Source organism: Synchiropus splendidus, chromosome 18, assembly GCF_027744825.2.
Source record: "Synchiropus splendidus isolate RoL2022-P1 chromosome 18, RoL_Sspl_1.0, whole genome shotgun sequence".
NCBI classification, from domain to species: Eukaryota; Metazoa; Chordata; class Actinopteri; order Syngnathiformes; family Callionymidae; genus Synchiropus; species Synchiropus splendidus.
Window position 1 is genome coordinate 9,136,912 of NC_071351.1, and position 21,305 is coordinate 9,158,216.

A 21,305-nucleotide genomic window follows, 5' to 3' on the forward strand; every position below is an offset into this window, starting at 1 on the left:
GGCACTAATAACACATTGGCCAACAGGAGGTGCCATACAAACGATCAGCAGTCTGCAACGTGCCAGAGAAGCTGACCCCTGACTGTTTTGAATGGGGGGGGACCTTTCTTTGCCAGCTGCACTGTGCTGCAGCTTATCTCCTCCTACATTTTCAGCTGATGGATGACAGGAGCTGACTGCCAACACTGCTTAGTGGCGAGGAGACAGTCCTGGCCCCCCAGTGGCGCAGTTAAAACTTGCAGAAGTAGTCCCTAGAAAATGGTTGAGGCATTCAGCTTTATCCTGAGCTGAGGGTTATTTTGAAGTTAAATGACAGTGTTGTGGATAGAGCTTGGTGTGTTCAGTTTGTTTGAAAACTGGCTGCGGTGCGTGAAAGCTGTTTGGCGACTAAATAACATGCAGGATGGGCGTGTGCTGGAATTTTCTGCCACCTTTTGTCGTGGTACAGGATGTTTTCTTTGCATGCCAGCCTCTTAACCATCTTTGTATACATCCTGGTTAAGTTTTGAAATAGTTGTGTGTCTGATGAAAAGATGCTGCTTCATTAGAGCCAGCAGTGTTTTTCCATCCTTGATAGATTGTTTTCAGGTTCTCTGGGTTTGTTGTATCTTGTAAAGGTCAGTTTAGCCGGTCAAGTTCAGTGGCTCCATATGTAGCGCGCCTCTGTAACTTGACTGTTCTGACAGAGCAGGACAAATAATGTGCGGTCTGTTCTCTCCGTGTCATTGTGCTGCTATCGCAGGGCATATGCTCACATTATCTTAACCAGTTCTACAACTTCCAAGAATTATCTTTGAAACAGGAAGTGCTCACACTCTACAATGGGCTATTGATTTTGCTCCAGCTGCACAATAGCACAGTGTTAGTCACTGAGGGGAAACTTCAGCAGCTGAAAAAGTGCCAGCTTTCTGCAACAAGAGAGCAAAGCCTGTCACTGTGCAGTGCATGGCCGTTTGGTAGCCTCCCTCCCCCCATTTACCCCTCCTCTCGCCTGCTCGCTCTGGCTCTCTCTTCGCCCCCTCCTCTGCCACTGTGTTGCCTAGCAACGGGGGCTGGAGCAGTAGGAGCAGGGGCAGAGCGATTCAGGGAGCAGATTGGCGGATGATTTATTAGCTGGGCTGGAGAGCGGTGAGCCCAGGCAGCTGAAATGGAGCCTTAAACTGGAGCCGACATGCAGGGTGGGAGGAGGGAGTCAGTCGGAGAAAGAAAACGGAAAGGAGGAGGAAGAGGGCGCTTGACTATCTCTGGCTTTGGATAAAGGCTTGTGTAAACAGTACAGTTAGAAACATAATTAAAGCACCATAATAAGAACAGACGTGCAGGCAGCCAGGGCAGGTCGAATTGACTTTTGTCATTGTGGGTCAACAATCGTCAGTCATGACACAGCACCGTCCACTCACCCCTGATAGAGACAACATGTCCAGTCTCAATCGGTCGGCTCATTTAAATACTTGAGCATCGTGAGACTGTTTCCCAACCAGCTAATGTCTCATACTGTCTAAATATGTATTATCAATTCTATGGAGCTCTGGTTTTATATAACAACCGCAGACATCTGACTGAAGGCGTGAGTGATAATCTGCTCTCAAGCAGTTCTCGAGGAATCCACTCTTGTGTTGGAGACGGCTCCATCTACTGGCTAATCAACCGCTACACCTTCAGTGTGATTAATGCAAATTGCCAGCGGTTTACCGTCACCATGACGACAAGCTCGCCGGTTCATCTGTAGGAAATGTTCAACATGTGGTTGGCAAATGAAACCTTGGAGTTCACACAATTGCAATACAGATTAGTTTTGTTGGGGTTGTGCGTGATAGAACATGGAGACAGGACAACCAGTGGGTCACTTGTGTCAAGAACACTGGCTGTGTGGATGTTGTGATGGTTTTTCTGAGTCACCAAAGCTGGCAATGGAACAGTCTCTGGTTACATAACAGAGAAGCAGGACATGGAAAATAAACACTCCAATACTCCATATCTGGTTTTCAGTCTCTCATTTCAAGCCATGTCAGAGACCTTTCTCCTCTCAGTTTGCATCAGCTTTCCTCCTTTCTGAGACTGGCTGTGTGCTGAGAGCTTTGCTGTAGTCTCTCTCGATCTCCATGAATTGATGATCAATGAGTTGTCTCGTACGCTGTTCCAGAGCAGAGCTGTGTGAGTGTGTTCATGCGGTGATGGTGTCAAGCGTTGACCAACACAAACATGAAGCACAGAACTCCAGTCCAGGTTTTCCACGTTACTGTGAGCCAGAGGCTCTCTTGCAGAAAGATCACATGTAAAGCCTTCCCCTTTGTAGTGGAAGAGCACAGAGTGACAAGCTATTTCTTGCTTGTAAAAACAGAGGAAAATAAAACGGTTCCGTCGGACACATTGTGGATTTGCTCTGTAATTTTGCCTCCATTGGTGACTGGATGTAAACATTTTGTGCTGTGATCACTGAGGACTTTTTGCCTGGCTTTCGCTGGAGTTACTTGGTGGAAACACTCGGCTGGGATCACTGAGGGACGGGCTTTGCCTCCGAAACAAGAAAGTAATTCTGTTGGTTGTGTGCTTCGTGGGCTATGAATTTTCTCACTTTTTTGACGGCTCTGCCGAGGGATCGTGAAGAAGAATCACATTTTAGTTTTCTTCTGATTTAGTTGTTATGCATTATTAAGGTGAGCTGTGACACAGTGTTTGTGATGATCAATTTGATGAAGTGCTTGTGTGTGTATCGTGTTGGTTACCTCTGCAGACAGGTGTTGGTTGATTTTACATTTCAGCTGTCTTTTGAAACAACTGTCTGTGCTCTTCTTTGTTGAGCAATCAAGCAAAGTGTTTGGCTTTAAACTTTTGCCACTTGTGTGGTTGCGTTGATCTTCAGATCCCCTTAATTTCCAAAGCTGTTTTCACTTTTACTTCCCATTCGAAGCCTAGACGAGCGCAATCTCTGCGTCGCTCCCTACCTCACTTGTCATTTCCTCTATTCACCCTGACATGGCTGTGTTTGCTCGGGAGTTTAAACCGCTAGGCAGACGCACATCAACAACAAAACAAAATGATACCAATTCTAGATGTCATTGTGCACTGTTCAAACTTAATGTGCTGCTAGTTTTGTCGTCTTTTAAAGATACCCACTATACTCCTCTCTCTCTTTCTCTCTCTGCAGAAGCGCTTCATTAAGGGGCTGAGACAGTTTGGCAAAAACTTCTTCAGGATCCGGAAAGAGCTGCTGCCCAACAAAGAAACGGTGAGAAGATTATTTTACATTTAAGCAGTTATTAACACATCATGACACATAAACTTTAGGAGAAGATGCTTTACAGATAGCTTCCACATGTCACAGTTCTATCAGGAAAATATTGAAATAAAACACAGCATGTTGCAGTCAAAGTGAAATGGGATGCAAAAAACTCCATTGCACTGGTAGTTCACGATCAGTGAAAAACTGTGTGACCTCTTTTCTGGGACAACTGGGTCATATCGGTTTGGCACCGTGATGATTACCAGTGTTAAAAAACTGGTTTTAGATGAAGTGATTTCATTGGTGACCCACAGGATCTCGTCTCCACCTCCATCACTAATAATTGGAACATCCTGTCCCTTCACAGACCCTGTTAAATTATTCTTAGATGTGCATTTTGATTCCTAAAACAGTGCAGACCTTGCTCTTTTTGCTCAGTGTGCCGATTCAGTGCTGACACAGACATGAAAGCAGACTCAAAGGTGTTTGTCAGACGGCAGCTCATGCAAGGACGTCAGCTGCGAGTCTCATCCTCAGCTTTATTCTTACTTTCTCTTTTTTTGTCAACGCTGAAAAGCATTTTAAATGTGTTGAATAGGTGAGGTGAGATATGATTAGGGTTTCTTCACAAAGGTTTTTTGAGATCATTTTTATTACACATTTGCAAGTCCAGGTGATTGGCTATAAAGAAGCTATTAATGTAATTCAACCTGGAGGGGGAGCCGACTTGGCAGCAGAGGTAATAGACCTCCTCTAGGATCTGGGCCTGCCACCACCACGGCGAGAAAGATTAATTTTCCTCCCGCAAATGGAAAATAAACTGCCCTTTAAACGTATAAAGAGGAGGAAATGAGAGTATGGGGAGGGTACTGTCCTGGAGGAGAGGGGCAAGAAGGTGGGGCCTCGGCTTCAATACAGACAGAAGAATCTTGTTTGTCGTGCAGAGTGACTGCTTGTGATTAAACTTGCTTTTGTGCTGTAAGAGTGATTTGAGTGAGTGTCACTCAATACCCCGAGGAAAGCTCCATTTATTTTCTACCTGCTCGTTTCTGAATCCAATCCCCAGAACATAAGCACAGAAATATTTCAGGGCTGAGAAGTGACATGTTTTTCCATGATCTACAGTGACAGGCACGTCACATATATACAGCGGCTCATCATAACGGATGTTATGGCAAGGTGCTTTATAGTTGGACTTAAGGAAGCACTTGCTGAGAGGGGCTTGACAGGAATGTTTCTGAGGTGGCATGGTGACAAGAAGAACGATGTAGAGGAGGGAGGAAGATGGAATTAAAACTTGAACGCAAGTGCTCTGCTGCAGCTTTTATGTTGATGGACATGAGAGTAAATAAGAGGGAAGGAGCACATAGCTTGAACCTGGGTATCCAGTGAGACTCTTCATATAATATTCAAAACATTCATTGTCTAAAAACTAAAAGTTCATGTTCTAGTGTGGTTGAATTTGGGGTGATATTTCTTCTGTGTTGAAAGTGTTGAGGCTCAGGTTAAAGAAGCCAACCGCCCTTGGGTTGATCTTCAGGGTTCTAGAGGTCCGGAACACCTACCTCTGACTGTTCCTCCCTCTGCTCCCATTTGCCACATTGCCCCTCAAGCACCAGCAGCCTGTGTGCAGCTGAAGCACTGTGTAAACACACCAGGCCTGACTAACACTCAGGAATGCTTTATATAAAGTCACATAAAGGCCCAGAGGGGGAAGTGGGTGTGTCTGCTGACCGTTCGCAACTGGCCTCGCTGCCACCATTTCCTTCACTGCGAAGAGGGGGTCATTAAACACAAAATCTACCGCAGGATTTAACCTTGAATCTGTGTGTGATATTTTCACCAAGGAATTTGAACAGTTTGCAGAACAGATTTAAGGACTTTATCTTTGTTTGTGGTGCAGCAATCTGATAGGACTCAACAGTTTTCCGCAACATGTGCTTCAAATGCTCTACATGAGTTTGGAATTTGAAATTCAATAAGTTGCGCTTTACTTTGTAAATAAATGACTTTCTGACATATTTGGTTGAATGCCATTTTAATGGATGTTGTTTACAATCTTAACTAGCTAAACATTTTAATGTCTTCATACTGTGATATGATGTGTTTAAAACTTGAAAATAGTAAGAGTCTCTCACAATTATTTTTGATTTAATAATTAAGAATTAATTTAGTATTTAGAGTGCTGTTATTTTTTGGGTGGCTCGTGGCGAGTGCAGTGGCTCATCACCACCAGCTACTGAACATATGGAGTGAGGTAACCTGATCTCTTATGCTTTCGTCGGCGCTCACATCATCCAGGCGGCGCTGAGTGCTTCTTGCTTCATCCTCCTTCTTCTGGAGAAAAAAGCACTCAGCCCCACAGGCGTTGTCGTTTACAGGATGACCAACAATGTTCCCAAACAACCACAAAGCAGATGTTTGCCCGGGTACAATGTGTTCAAATGTCAAATTGGATTTATTGCCTTGTCGATAGCATAGCGGCTGGCGCTGATGCTCATAAATATGTTGGCTGAAAAACTAATTAAAGTAGCAACATCTCCCGACGCCTGATCTGTTTGGCTACAGCTGTTAGAAGTGTAGGGGCTTAGCAGCTGTGTTTGGGAAATGACATAACGTATTTAGGCAGGGAAATCACTTTGGGCAGACGGAGCCTCGTATTGACGTTGAGCAAAGGCCTTTATTTTAAGCCTAATACACTGAGCTCGCCGAGCCAAAACCCCTGTCCTATTCTTTGTCGGTTTTATGTTGTGGTTTGGGAAGAGTTTATCAGCACAACATGCAGGATCGGCCCTCCGGTGTAAAATCACTGTTGCCATCCAGTCTGCTTTTATAGGGAAAAGCGCTTACAGCAGGGAAACCACGAGTGCTGATTCTTCAGCATGCGCATCCTGACCTGTGAAAGCAGAGCTTATTCAGTCATTCCCCGGCAGAAAGCCTCGGCACAGCAGGGAACGGCTGTCTATTTAACCGCCTTTCACATTTGCTCACCGTTCTGTCACTTGTTTACGCCTCTGCCGCTTCGCTGCACGCTGGTTTCCATATGTGACTTCAATCTTAACCTCAGGAGCTGAACTCACTCATATTGAAAAACGACTACATTAAAATATAATTTCATAAAATATTTGACAATTCTAAGATAGTCATTTGTATTTTACCAATGTGTATGGTTGTGCTATATTAATTGCATGAGCTCATAGGATTAATATGAAGATACTGATAATACAAGACAATAATGTGCTGTTAATTTTACATGAATACTTGTGTCTAGTTTTAGGCAAATAAAGTTATCAGTGTAACATCTCTGCTGGCGTTTCTAACGACAAAGCCCTTCTTTATTTGACTCCATCACAAAACCTTCAGAAGCCATGAGTGATGAGGATCATAAACCCCAGAGGTTGGAACATATTCATGATCAGAGCCTGGAAGCCCCCTTCACTTGGTGTAGTGATCAGGACGCAGCTCTCACTGCTCCTCCTGCAGACAGAGAGGAGGCAGGTTCAGGCTGCTCTAATGGATGTTTACACAACTCTCCATCAGCCAGCATAACCCTGAAATCACATGCTTCTCCTGCATGCCGCTCCGACCGTGAATAAAACTGTCTCCAGTATTTTGCAGAGATTTAGTCCAGCTCTGAGATATTTTTCTTGGTTGTTGTTGGACTCTGTTGTTATCCTCTGCTGGCTCTTTATTCGGCTTTACTTCTCGGCTCTTGTCCATGATGCCTCCTCCCCCTCCTTAGCTCTCTCCTGCTCTTGCTTTCCTTCTCTGCTCTTGCCAGTAACGGCCTTAACCGTTTGGCTATGTGTCAATGCCGGGGCCTTTTGTGGCTCGGGCACAATCTACCAGAAAAAAACACAAACCATCTGTTCAGATCTGGACCTGTGAGGGGACGAGGGTGAACGTACACAAGTCTGGGCCTTCGCTTTACTTGACCACCATGAGTGCCCCCGTTTCCTCTTTTAGCTCAACAGTTGTACAAGAAATTCCAGTACAAGTACAAGTACAGTAGTTCTGGACATTCAGAGAGAATGTGACCTTCTTGCATTGTTATTCGATTCCATCTCAGCTGTCTCCTTTCAGTGGCCCAATTTCAAGTCTTAGATGAAGTGAAGAAAGGAGTTGAGTACTAATGTAATGGCAAACAACACTCAATAATTTAATAGTTTTGATGTATTTCCTGCTGAATTTGCTCCTTGCTCTTTGGAGGACTTGCAGATAATCTGGAACGGCACATCCATTTCACACACATGCTCGAATGTCGACGACCATCTTAAGTGGCAATAACTGGAACCGAAGCCCTGAGTGTCATGATAGGAGTATAAGCCTTTTCCTTGTCGCATAATCCAGCGCCCAGAAAGCTCTTGCAGATGGAAGCACTCTAAAAGGCCTCATAATACCGAGCTTATGTTGTCACTATTTCGTGTTCCTCAGGAGCAGCAGCACATTCTGTCCTGCCCCTCTCTGATTTAGTGGGCTGGGGTAAATTGTGGTGCGGATGCTTGTGGACAATCTGGATTTATATTTACAACCGTGTACCAGTGAACCGTTTTACATGTATGCATGAAATGGACTTTTACATTCGCTTTCTTTTGGAGGTAAACATGTGACACTTGATGTGTTAGATCATGACTTCCAAGCTTTAAAGTGAATTTAAAGGCTTTCAACTTTGTGGTGAATGGTATTAAAGTACTTTTTTGATAATTCTGGTATCAGAGACGCTGCTTTACAAAGCCACTTGACATGGTGTAAGTGATGGAGAGGCACAGTGACCTTTCCCTTCTTCTGCCAGGCTGTTGTCGAGGCTGCGTCGCTGTCAGCCAGCAGCGAGAAGGCAGAAAGCCACTGCCGAGAAGAGTCATTAGGCACATAGCAGAGCCGATCCTCAGCACCCCTCGACATGTTTGATCTGTGCGTTTCAATTAGATTTCACATCAGGACATCTGCCTTGCCTCAGCTAGCACCTGCGCCCCAGCAGCCCAAGCTGCGGGAAGCAACTGGAGTTCAGTCGTAATCTTTGTCGCATGAACGACTGTTAGTGTGGACAAGGACAGCCACTTAAGCCTCTTTATATCACAGACATTTAACACTATCAAATAAACATGAATCAAGACGGTGATGACCATTTGAATGCCTTTGACCACAGTGTTTCTCCATTTGCACCACAGCATTCCTGACCTTTCAAAACTGTCCCAGATTTTGCATGTGTTGTTGCTTTTGGGGTTTTCCTTGAGCACAAATTTGGGTTGGAGAACTATCATCGTGTGGTACGAGGCAGTGTTTAAGACACCTGTCCAACTGCCATTTGTTACATTAGGACGTTGAGGTAAAACTTGATGTATTCCAGGAGGAATCTGAACCCACTTGTCTTGTTTGTCCTTTCAGTGCAACAATTATGTACTCACTTCTATCTGAGATTAAAATAGGACTTCCTCCGTCATTCTAAAAGAGATTAACTGCCATCAGACAGAAAAAGTCATAGGGTAAAAGATGAAGCACTCTGTTTTTCTAATGCAAGTCAGTTCTTCTCACATCAGAGTTAACCATATCTGTATGCTGCACCTCCTGCATCTGAGTATACTGTCTTCACTGTGGTGGCTTATTTATGTCAGAGATTCTCAGCTGAAACAGGGAAAGAAAACAATCAATAGTTGTAACTCCAGGCTGTGTTTTACAGCAGACCTGAGACAGCGGAGGGCGCCCTATGGACTTTAGAGATTACAGGTGACTTACAGCAGCCAGAGCCATGACAGCACCCATAAATTTAATATAGTGCCGGACAACTGGTGAGAATTGATGGGTGTAGGGGAGAGCGGCACATTAAGCTGCATAATTATCCTGGAGTCCTGTTCAAGTGTTTCTCCATTGAGTACAGAAAGCGGCGGTTATGCTGCCTCAGCAAAGTGCCATCCGATCCCTTATTGCCAGTGTTAATGTTTCAGTATTGATTTCCCAACTGTCTTTTCCACCCTGGATTTATTCACCCTGCTCGCCAGCCCCTTTGAATGTTTGATTAAAGTTCAATTGACTCTTCCACTGAAGGGACGAGGAGCCATTTCACTCCCTATTTGTAGCGCCATTGCTCTGCCTGACATGTTCTTTTGTTCCTTTTCAAGCTGCTGCCACCCAAGCAGCCACCAATGCACTGATCCTTATATCCCTGCTTTTCAGCCAGCCCTCGCTCCTAATCCTGGGACAGACATGGCTGCAGCATAAACACACCCGGCCACCTACAAATCCTGGCCTGGACTGGCCTGTTCCAGTGTTGTGTGGTTTCTGACAGCTGTTTTTTCTGTTTTCAGGGCGAGTTAATTACCTTCTACTACTATTGGAAAAAGACGCCAGAGGCAGCCAGTTGTCGAGCACATCGCAGACATCGCCGCCAACCTATCTTCCGACGCATCAAGACCAGAACGGCTTCAACTCCAGTCAACACTCCCTCTCGCCCCCCTTCTAGTGAATTCTGTATGTATATTCAATAGCTTAAAGGAGCAATCCCTTACAAATAAGCAATGATTTATTTTTCATTGATTTGTTTTTCCTCTCTTTTGCCTGCAGTGGACCTCAGCTCAGCCAGTGAAGATGACTTTGACAGTGAGGACAGTGAACAGGAGCTGAAGGGCTACGCTTGCCGACACTGTTTCACAACCAGTACGTTATGTCCCCAATACTTTTGAGCTATTCTTCTTTTCTTCTATTCTTCTGTGTGTGACAGATGGGTGTCAGGCGAAGTTGCAGATTCGTTTTTTGTTTTGAAGATTTTGTATTATATGTGTGAGATAATGTCTGTACTCCACTTGGCCAGCGAGAGTCTTATTTCACGACTGTAAATGGTTTTCCACAGCCTCCAAGGACTGGCACCACGGGGGTCGGGAGAACATCTTGCTGTGCACCGACTGTCGCATTCACTTCAAGAAGTACGGTGAACTGCCCCCCATCGAGAAGCCTGTGGACCCGCCGCCATTTATGTTCAAACCTGTCAAAGAGGAAGAAGATGGACTCAGTGGGAAGCATAGCATGAGGACCAGACGGAGCAGAGGCTCGGTGAGCTCAGTGTTACGCATTTCTGTCTTGTTATTTTCAACTTTCAGTTCCCCTTCCCTTCCTCGCCCTCACTACTTTCGTCACCCTATTTACAACCTGAGCGGGGTGTTGGTTCGACACTAAATTCAACAAATTCACAAGATTTTGCACTAAAAATACTGTCTCAATTGCTTCAGGTTCTTTCTGGCTCCGTGTCTGCTTTGATAGAGAAATATTGCTGACCTGATTTCCTCAACAGATGTCGACGCTACGTAGTGGTCGTAAGAAGCAGACAGCCAGTCCTGATGGTCGAGCCTCGCCTACCAACGAGGATCTACGCTCCAGCGGTCGGACGTCACCCAGCGCAGCAAGTACTGACAGCACCGACAGCAAGACTGAAACGATGAAGAAACCCAGCAAGGTCAGTGAAGTGTGCAGAAGCGATGTTAAATGTATGAGACTTGTGGTCATGGTTCTTCTGTTGTGCCTCCACAGAAGATCAAGGAGGAGGCTCCTTCACCCATGAAGAGTGCCAAACGCCAGAGAGAGAAGGGCGCGTCTGATACAGAGGAGCCAGAGAGGACCAGTGCCAAAAAGTCCAAAACACAAGTGAGTTTGTTTGAGTTTGTTTTTGTTTGGCCTCAGTGATGGGTCAGTTAACTGTTTTGTTCTGTGTTCTCAGGAACTGAGCAGAGCAGACTCACCCTCAGAGTGCGAGGGTGAAGGTGAGGGAGAGGGGGAGAGCTCGGATGGGCGAAGCGTCAACGAAGAGCTCAGCAGCGATCCTAAAGACATTGACCAGGACAACCGCAGCTCCTCACCGAGCATCCCCAGTCCTCGGGACAATGAGAGCGACTCGGACTCTTCAGCTCAGCAGCAGCAGCTTCTGCAGAACCAGCATCCCCCGGTCATCCAGTGTCAGCCCAGCACCTCGACTTTGTCCTTGGTGCCTCCTCCTTCCACGTCATTGGCACCTCCACTGCCTGCGCAGGTGTCCCCCACAGCGGCCTCCACCTCACAGCCGCTCCCACAGACAAGCCCCATCGCTCTGATCCAGTCCGGAGCGCCATTACATCCGCAAAGGCTCCCCTCACCACAGTCGCCGATGAGTCAGGCTCCACCTCCCGGTCCTCCGGTACCACCCCAGTCTTTGCCCGCCCCCCATCATGGACCCATGCCTCCCATGTCGCATCCTTTACAGGCTGGCCCCTCCCACATGCCACACCCTCACTCCTTACCCCCTCAGGGGTTCCCCATGGGTCAATCTCCGGGCCAACCTCCGTCAATATCACAGCAGAGACCACACACACCTCCTCCCCAGTCCCTGCCCTCCTCTCAGAGTGGACCTCAGCCACCCAGAGAACAGCCTCTGCCCCCTGCACCAATGTCAATGCCTCATATAAAACCTCCGCCAACAACACCCATCCCTCAAATGTCGAACCCCCAGAATCACAAACACCAGCCCCATGTTTCAGCACCTCCGTTTCCTCAAATGCCTTCAAACCTTCCCCCACCTCCAGCCCTCAAACCCCTCAGCTCTCTATCCACCCACCACCCCCCATCAGCACATCCACCTCCTCTGCAGCTCATGCCACAGGGTCAACAGCTTCAGCCTCCTCCTGCCCAGCCTCCTGTCCTCACCCAGTCCCAGAACCTCCCGTCGTCATCCAGCCATGTGCCTCCCACAGCTCCATCTCTACCCCCCACAGCTCCATCTCTACCCCCCACAGCAGCCGCCTCGCACCCCAGCGGACCACCTCAACCTCCGTTCTCCTCGCACCCATACAATACAGTTCTACCTCCGACAGGCCCGCCACAGTCCTCATCGAGTTCAATGCCGGGTTTACCACCCCAAACCTCCACAGCTGCATCTTCCTCAGTCTCGATGCCGCTCCCTGCCTCGGTGCCCTGCGCCAGTCTTGGGCAGACGCTCCCCCCTATACATATCAAAGAAGAACCTCTGGACGAGTCTGAGGAGCCGGAGAGCCCCCCGCCCCCACAGAGAAGTCCCTCACCAGAACCCACGGTCGTCAACACGCCGAGTCACGCCAGCCAGTCGGCAAGGTATGCAGCCATGACAATAACTGTGACGGCAACTATGAGTTTGAAGTTGCCCTGAAATTAACTTGGTCATGATCTTAGTTTGTTTTAGTTATTTAATCCAAAATAATAATAATGACAATGAGTAAAAATAGCTGTGGCGATAGTATATTGCTTTAAAAAATGATTATCAATCTCCACTGTTATTCATTGTCTGTTTGGTGAATGCCGCTAAACAATTTCGCTGAGTTGAGTTGTCTTTTTTTTATATTGACCGTTATATTCTTCGTTCTCCAGGTTCTACAAGCACCTGGATCGCGGCTACAACTCGTGTGCGAGGACGGATTTCTACTTTACCCCACTGGCTTCATCCAAACTGGCCAAGAAGCGAGAGGAAGTGCTTGAGAAAGCCAAAAGGGAAGCAGAGCAGAAAGCACGGGAAGAGAAGGAGAGAGAGCGGGAGCGAGAGAAGGAGCGAGAAAGAGAGCGGGAGCGAGAGAAAGAGGCTGAGCGAGCAGCGGTGAGAGCTGTTCTCTCTTTTCCTGATGTTTGTATGGACGGTTTCCTGACTCTCGTGTTTCCCCACAGAAAGCCTCCAGTTCTTCTCATGAGGGCCGGATGAGTGAACCTCAGATGGCTGGCCCTGCCCACATGCGTCCACCGTTCGATGGCCCCCCCACCACCATCGCAGCTGTGCCTCCATACATCGGGCCGGACACACCCGCTCTGCGGACTCTCAGCGAGTACGCCCGGCCCCATGTCATGTCCCCCACAAACAGAAACCACCCATTCTTTGTGTCCCTAAACCCTGCGGACCCCTTGCTGGCCTATCACATGCCCAGCCTGTACAATGCTGACCCTGCCATGAGGGAGCGTGAGCTCCGAGAGCGGGAGATGAGGGAACGTGAGATACGGGAGCGAGAGCTCAGAGAGCGCATGAAGCCAGGTTTTGAGGTCAAGCCTCCAGAGATGGACTCTCTCCACCCCTCCACCAATCCCATGGAGCACTTTGCCCGCCATGGAGCCATCACCCTGCCCCCTATGGCTGGACCTCATCCCTTCGCCTCCTTCCATCCCGGACTAAACCCGCTGGAGCGTGATCGACTGGCCCTTGCCGGACCTCAGCTGCGACCGGAAATGAGCTACCCAGAGAGGCTGGCGGCCGAGAGACTCCATGCGGAAAGGATGGCCACTGTGGCCAACGACCCCATCGCCCGACTGCAGATGTTCAACGTGACGCCGCATCACCACCAGCACTCGCACATCCACTCTCACCTGCACCTGCACCAGCAAGACCCTCTCCACCAAGGTAAACCAAGACCCTGCTCATTATGTCTGATGATTGTTGTAATGTCAGTAACATAAACTAAGAATCGATTCATAATGAAACTGTTGCTGCTACAGCTGTCCTGATAAATTCCTTAGTTTTATCTGCTTTAAGTTATTGAGAATTTGTCTAGTGAGAAGCATGATTGTTGTCATTTGCTGTTTATAAATGTGAAACGTCTTGTGATTTTATGTGAAATGCAAATGTTCATCAGGCAGCTGAGAAAGTGTGATGTCAAACCACGTCACCAGCCAAAAACAAGGCTTTTCTTCTGAGGCCTTCAATGAACAGAGGTCACCCAGAATTAACCTTGATAGAATTGAGATGTAGTTAATAACAGTGGCAATGTTGTGACCCTAATGTTTTGCTATGTTGAACAGTACTATTCTGCTCAAATCTTGCAAAAAAGGTAGCACTTTAGGGACAAAAATGTGTGAAGCAAATGGTCTTATTAGAATGCAGGCGGTTAAAAATATAAAAATTCTGATATGGGAGGAAATGGAATGAAATAAATCAGGAGAATCCAGTGTAAAAAGCCAAAGTTAATTTGAATATAAAATGTTAAATGATGCCTGATTCAAATATGTGATTAAAAGAAAACATTTTGATATTTCTTCCAAATCTCATTTTACAACAGTGGCTCTAGGTAGTTTTTTTTTTAATGTTGCCCTTTAATTCTGAGAAAAGCGCCAGTCTATTTGAATCCATTTGACCTTTGATGGTCCTGATTGAACTGAGGTTGTCAGACTCTTTCATCTGCCTGATCTGTGCTTGTGTGATAAATGTTTGAGTGTAACCTTGAACTGAAGACTCTGACACCCAGAAGGTGGTGGTGAATGCCTTGTGTGTCCTCCAGGTTCCGGGGCCCATCCGCTGGCCGTGGATCCCCTCGCAGCAGGACCACACCTGGCTCGGTTCCCGTATCCACCCGGCGCCATCCCCAACCCGCTCCTGGGACAGCCTCCACACGAACACGAGATGCTGCGCCACCCAGTCTTTGGTACGTTTCCGCCCACCACCATCACGCTGGCGACCAGTGAGTGTTGAGGTCTGATCGAATTCTTGTCTTGGATCAGGTACCCCATATCCCCGGGACCTGCCAGGAGGTCTGCCCCCACCCATGTCTGCTGCTCACCAGCTGCAGGCCATGCACGCTCAGTCAGCAGAGCTCCAGAGGCTGGCCATGGAGCAGCAGTGGCTGCACGGGCACCACCACATGCACGGAGGGCCGCTGCCGGGCCAGGAGGACTACTACAGGTCAGTCCTCAACTAGGGCCCCTTATCTGCCATTTGTTCCATTCATTTCCATGTGAAATTCCATGTGTTCCTCCTGGCACTCTGGTTTCCTCCCTGCCTAACATACTCTATTCTCTGCATTTCAGCCGATTAAAGAAAGAGAGCGACAAGCAGCTGTAGCCACACTAGGGAGGCGGTGACTGACTGTGCAGGACTGTGGAGGTCGTTCCAGAACCATCCAACAGGAGGCGCCTCTCAAAAACACAAAGAACAGGCCAAGTGGATCATCGGAGAATTATTATTTTCTTTTTGTTCCCGCCAAGACTGTTTTTTTTTTTTTTCCACTGTGGTACCTAGCCAGTAGTGAGGACGTCCTGCATGACGACGCTTTTCCGGACTTCTCCAGTAGGTGCTAGAACTCCACACTGTGCTGATCAACCACACAAAGACCGGTCCCACCATTTATGGAAGAAATCCAACATTTATTTTGATACATTGTGGTATTCTTTTTTTATGGTTTTAAAAAGAAGCTAGCGCATGGCTCCCCCCTCGAGTCTGTAAATAGTATATATGAACATATAATTATTATTATGACTAGCTGTGGACTCAATCGTTTCAACCTGCAGTCGTTCTGAGGGAAGCGCCACGTTCACACATCCATCACACTCGGGTTACACACCTGAATGTGTCGAGAGTTGAAACACTTGAAGAGAGGTGGCGCTGTTGTCGCGCCACATGACAAAAACTAGTTTGCACTGAAAAGAAATGCTAAATTGGTTTTCTCACACTTGAATCATGATAATTGAGTGAAACTTGATTTTTTTTTTTTTTTTTAAAGGGAATCACGTTTTTTCCTTTGTATCCGGGCACTACATTTTTAAAATGGATTTTAACCCCACAGGTCAGGATGCTTATTTTAATGGACGAATGAACTCAAATGTCGCTGTGTCGGCCTGCTCTGGTCTGGTCCAGTCCACCATGTGTGTTGCAGTGTCCTGATGCTGTGATGACCTGGGCCTGCGGGGTCTCATGTTTGCCTTGTTGACACACACACACACACACACACACAAACCCCTACACACACCTGCCTGAGTGTGTGTGTGTGTGTTGCTGACTGTTACATGTCGTGGTGAGTCGCCACACACGAGCCCTCAATTTTAACTTCTGTTGTGCCGCCGTGACGTATTTTATTTCGGGGTCTAAGACTGTTGAGCTGTTGCGGCCTTTTAAACTTTTTTTATGTTAACCAAATGAAGAAACTGTACTGGCATTTGAACGTCGTCCCACCACGGTTTTTAGAGTCATCAGCCAAATCATACCCGCATTTTTTTAAAAGTCTGACCAGAACCTGTTGCTCTGTCTCTTCCTCCTCTCCTCAGACACACTCCTCCTACGTCTCCCCCCTTTTTTGCCTCTTTTTTGTGTCTCCAGTCCTTCGGTGTTAAGTGTCGTCGATGGTTTAGCTTCTCGTTTGAAAGCGGCAATAGCAGAATGTGGATTCTGACTGCTAAGATTTATATATATACTGGTATCTTGAAGCTTATTGTACATACGAGTTAGTCACCATGGGATGACACAATGTAAACAAAAAGTAGAAATAATAAGAAAAATTGTGAGTCCTGTGTTCTCTCCATTTGAGTATTTTGTAATTTTTTTGGAAAAATTTGTGGAATTAAAATAAACGACTAAGTTACACCACAAAATTTGACTTCTCTTGTAAGGTTTTTCCCTCCGTAGCTCAACCAATACATGTTTTAGTTGTTCATATTATAACAGACAGAACCAGCCTGCACGTGGAAGCAGATGTTTGTGTAAATAAAAAGTCAAGACGTTTTGGTGTGTCCTCAATGCACGGTCTCCTCTGAGCCTGAAATTTGGGCCTGCACACTTGAAAGAGTGCTGGATCAGAGGGAGTCGCTCCTGCAGGAGATGTTCCTCATCAGCAGGGACGGGCTGTCGCCTCCTCTCGAGCGTGTGATGCTGCTGATGTGCCACTGAGCCAGATGCTGCTGTCGACTCCTCAGGCCTGTCATGTGACGGAGGAGAGGCTGCTGCTTCACCTACTCATAAGACAACCAGACGTCAGAGCTTGAATTATTCATCCTCCGCTTCCTCTGCGGCGATGAAGCTGCAGTGACTTGTGTCAGCTCCGATACTGCTCATGCTGCTGTGTAGCCCTTAGGCAGCCACACAGGGACCCCTCCCAAAAATCCGCTCCTGTCTGAATAACAAGACAAGTCGTGTTGTGTCTGCTGCAGCAGGTCTCAGACACGAAGCCTCCTCTTCATCTTCATCTCCCTGTCTCGCTCGCTGATGCGCTGTTTGCCCGTTCAGCTGGAAGCAACTTCATTCAGACCAGAGGGTTGAAAAACAAGGCCCACTGTTAAAAACGCTGATTCTGCATGATGGTTTGTATTGCTTATTTATTTTTAATTATAACACAATGGAAAATACATTTAAAAAAATGTTATCCCACATGAATAAATAACTATTTCAAAATTGTAATTTCCCTATTAATAACAAAATAAATAAATCGCACGATGATGTTCAATGATAGGAACTACTTTTGTTGTTGTCGCGACACGGACCTCACATGTTGATGCACGCGAGTAGACGAACAAGAACTGTTGGACGAAGGTATCTTTAAAATTGAAGTTTACATTATATTTGTGGAAGAATGAATTTTGGCATCTTATAAAACTGCCACAAGTCCGCGTGGTGGCAACAGCTGTGGTTTGTTTTCCGTTGATAGAAGCCGAACCGAGTTGGTAGCGATCAGGTAGCATCGTTAGCTCTGGACAAAAGCGAACCTTAAACTAAACATAAAAGATACATACACATGAGTCATAAAAAATAATGTGAAGGTTAACTGCCAAATTCAAACAAATAACATCAAAAATGGCCACCATTGTCATCCACCTGAGCCATGGAGTGGAGCCGCTGCTTAAGGTGCATAAAATATTTTACCTAATAAGAAGTGTTCAGGTCATATTTTAGACACAAAGTCATGTGTGTATTTAGTCACAAGCTGATTTAAAACATTTAAAGTGCCAAAGACAGTACTCAGCTGTCACATATGATGATGAGTGCTGGTAAATTCTAATTCTACATCCAAAGTGGTGTCTTTAAGAGCTGTAAAAAAAAAAAAGAGTGATGTTTTTTAATCGAGTCAATGCGAGTCTCCTCGCAAATGGATCACAGCTGCAGTAGCTTCATTCATGTGAACACATAAAAAATGCAAATGAGTCTCTTCAATTTGTAAATCTGAATTTTGTTTGGCAGCTGCAGTTAAAAGGCCAAAAACATTTCCATTTCATTCCTGAATCTAAATGATAAGAATCACTAGCCACATGAAAAAGTGACAGTCAAACGGAAGCCATGAATATTTAAAAAATCATCAATGAAAATCAAAATCAAAATCAGTTATTCATATAATTTTTAGTCCTCACTCTTCGTCCACTTGCCCGACACGCTGCCCACTTTTGGCTTGGTCTCTCCCCTTTGCAGTGGAAGTCTGGGCGACCCTGTGTTCTGTGTTTTGTGGTGCCAGGTTTGACTCCCTAGTTAGACTCACGAGCCAGACTGTCAGACTCCTCTTTAATGGTTCATCATAAAGCAGCTGGCAGAGACGTCATGGCGGCATGTGAGTCCAGCTGTGGAAAATGGAGTCCCAAAAACATGTTTCTCTTTGCTTGTAGCTGAAAGCTACACATGAAAAACAAAACACCGCCATGCTCCTCTCTGTCACTACAAGAATAACTCCATCGGTTAGTGTGATAGGCTTTTTAAACTTTAACTCACAATTTAATTGAAAAGAGACAACAATGAAACATGACTGCTTCAGTTCCGCCTCTCAATTTTACTCCTTAAGATGTGGGTCACTGTAACAGTGTTCAGTATTTCAGGATAGATTAAAAAAAGCACCACATAACAAGATAAGTCAAGCTGAAGAGTCAGAATGTTATAGTTGATGTATAGCTCACCTTTTGGATGGATAAACCTGGTCCATAGTCAGAGCAACTAACACCTGCTTTGCTCTACAGGAAGCCGGAGTCACTCAGATGAGGGAGGTTCCACCTGCCTGATTCCTGTCAAGTTGGTAAGAATGGAATAACTTTTGTCTAGTTTGCTAATTTGGATGAATCGAATAGAGAAAAAAACAAATGCAGTTTATCTGAGTTCAAAGAGCAGCACAGGCTACAATGACTCAAGACCTGCCATGTTTGGGGGGGCCACAGGGTGCGCCACGCTCATGTCTTATGCCTAGAAGGTGAATACTCCATGGTTTCCTTCCTCCCCCCCAACGGTCCAGGGCCTCAAACTGACCTCTGAACTCTCGATCAAAAACCTCACAGACAGTGGAAAGAAGAAGTTGCTCTCACTCCAGCTGTCACTGCTGTGAAGAGATCATGCTCTGGTAAACAGAAGACTGTTGTTTGTTTTTGCTGCTCTCTGAACAAATAGGACCGCTGAGGTGGACGAACACAGTGTGTCCACATTTTAGAAATGCATCGCAAACAGCTAGTATATCAGCTGTTATATTTTAGTAAGCTGTCTCAATTGTGTGTTCATATTTACGACCTTTAGCTGAGTCTGAGTGTTTTCCAATTACTCCAGACAGGATTTCCTCCAAAGGCCGGCTGTTTATCAGTATAGATCCTGCTTCTGTGGCGCTTTCTGCTGATGCTCTGTGACAACAGTAACGTTGGAATCGCATGGTGTCCACATCAATAGAGTCAGGGAGCAGTAACAGGAGTTAAGTCTCTGTATTTGCTCCGGTAAACACGAAGCTGGGATTCATTGATTGTGTGGATGTGGGAGTTGGAGCATCGGAGACACTTGAGGACGACTGCTGCCTGTCATGTAGTCAGCTCCGTCCAGTGTGTGAGGAGGAAGATCAAGCGCTGGAAACGTGTTTGTGCCGTTAAATCTGAGGGCTCCTTCCAACGGAGCCCCCCTCTAGTTTAGAGCTGAAACTACTTCCAGATGTTGCTGGGGTTGAAACAAGGTGCAGAGCGACCTCTAGTACCAACGGGTGGTAATGCTGTGGTGAGAATTTTGGTTTTCGGTTTGGTGTGTTCAGAGCGGAGCACGAGGAGATCATCTTTATTTGTCATTAAATCTTGCCACAGTTTTGTTTTTCACCAGCAGAGCTGCTGTGCAGACAGCGTTTATTTGAGAAGGATATGCAGTCCCACACCCATGAGTTTTATTGCTGTTAGCACAGCCGCCCGCCACGGGAAATGCGTGTCAAAAGCTTGTGTTTGTGCAGCGTGTGTGTTTTGCATGGTCTCCTAACTGTCAGCAAACACTTGGTGGTGCCATGTTCACAGCACTAGAATCACTCTCTGTTTACAGAATGATGGACAATGAGATCAATAGAATTATAATAAATGTGTCGTGAGCCACGATTCTCTTCAGGTTCGCCTTGAAGATGAGCTCGTGTCCTGGACTTTGCTTCAAGCATGACCCGGACTGAAGTTTGTGCCGAGCAGAGATGTTTCCCTCTTGTTTGGTTGTGAACTCCCTCACCCCTCCACAGACCCGCAGCAGCTGTCTGTGTGGCAGGAAAGCCCAGATCTCACACTGGGAGGGAGGAAATGAAGGTCAAGGAAGGTCAAGGCCTCTGTCTCAAATGTCCTTATGTTTGTAGTTTGTTATATTGACCACTTGGTGTCGCCAAAGGCAATCGTCACACATCAGGTTCTCTGAATTATATGTACGTTTTATGAACCACCTTCAAAAGACAGTTTCCAAGTGTAAAAACTAAAACAACGTGCAAATGTAACCTTTTGAATCAGGTGTTGCAAGTGCCCGTGATACGCAAAGCATTCACACCACAACACTTGGTATTGAAATTTAACAACATTTTCACCACAACAAACTTTGGTTCAGTAACGCACTTCATTATTCTTTGTAATTATTGCTTTGCTGTCGCAGGTTTGCACACGAAGAGGCGCAACAGGTTTGCAAACACGCTAGCGACAGTGATGTCGGAAAACGTCATAAAGCGTCATGAAGAAGGTCAGTAAGCATCAAAATATTCATCATCTCACATGATATTTGACAGATACTTGACAATACATGTTGCTTTAACTCCTAACAAGGTAAACTACGGACTCTGCGTGTTCTTCCTTATTTGCACTCGCCTAATAATAAAAAAAAAGCAAATTAAGACGTGTTTTCTTCCAGGAATATCTATGTTAATAAACAGCATCATACTGTAAGTAGTTCGGATGTAGTGTGTGATGTTTTACATACTGTTAAGAACAAGAAGAACCCATTATTGAAGATGTATTTATCAACCTGTGTGGGCATTAAACAATGTTTTTATTGTTATTATTTACTCAACATAACTCCCCAGGGTTTTCCCGTTCACTGTGTGTGGGGTGTTTTCATTTTCTATCCATTTTTATTATTTTGATAATCTTCTTACACAATACTTAATTGAAGTTG

At 46.0% G+C, this 21,305-nt stretch overlaps 1 protein-coding gene across 7 annotated transcripts in view; it reads left to right on the forward strand.

Moving 5' to 3' along the window:
- Positions 1 to 16,602, forward strand: part of rerea (arginine-glutamic acid dipeptide (RE) repeats a) — a 112,584-nt gene extending 95,982 nt beyond the window's left edge. For 4 of the 7 annotated variants that reach the window (XM_053849821.1, XM_053849819.1, XM_053849820.1 and 1 more), the window contains 12 exons: positions 3,149 to 3,229; positions 9,526 to 9,688; positions 9,782 to 9,874; positions 10,068 to 10,267; positions 10,506 to 10,667; positions 10,742 to 10,855; positions 10,929 to 12,310; positions 12,584 to 12,806; positions 12,875 to 13,595; positions 14,440 to 14,613; positions 14,690 to 14,870; positions 14,996 to 16,602. In XM_053849821.1, coding sequence (XP_053705796.1) covers positions 3,149 to 3,229; positions 9,526 to 9,688; positions 9,782 to 9,874; positions 10,068 to 10,267; positions 10,506 to 10,667; positions 10,742 to 10,855; positions 10,929 to 12,310; positions 12,584 to 12,806; positions 12,875 to 13,595; positions 14,440 to 14,613; positions 14,690 to 14,870; positions 14,996 to 15,029 — 3,528 coding nt within the window. In that variant the 3' untranslated portion in view covers positions 15,030 to 16,602. The remainder of the gene's footprint in view (positions 1 to 3,148; positions 3,230 to 9,525; positions 9,689 to 9,781; positions 9,875 to 10,067; positions 10,268 to 10,505; positions 10,668 to 10,741; positions 10,856 to 10,928; positions 12,311 to 12,583; positions 12,807 to 12,874; positions 13,596 to 14,439; positions 14,614 to 14,689; positions 14,871 to 14,995) is intronic. The other 3 variants (XM_053849822.1, XM_053849823.1, XM_053849824.1) reach the window with 3 other exon arrangements.
- The last annotated feature ends 4,703 nt before the right edge of the window (positions 16,603 to 21,305 follow it).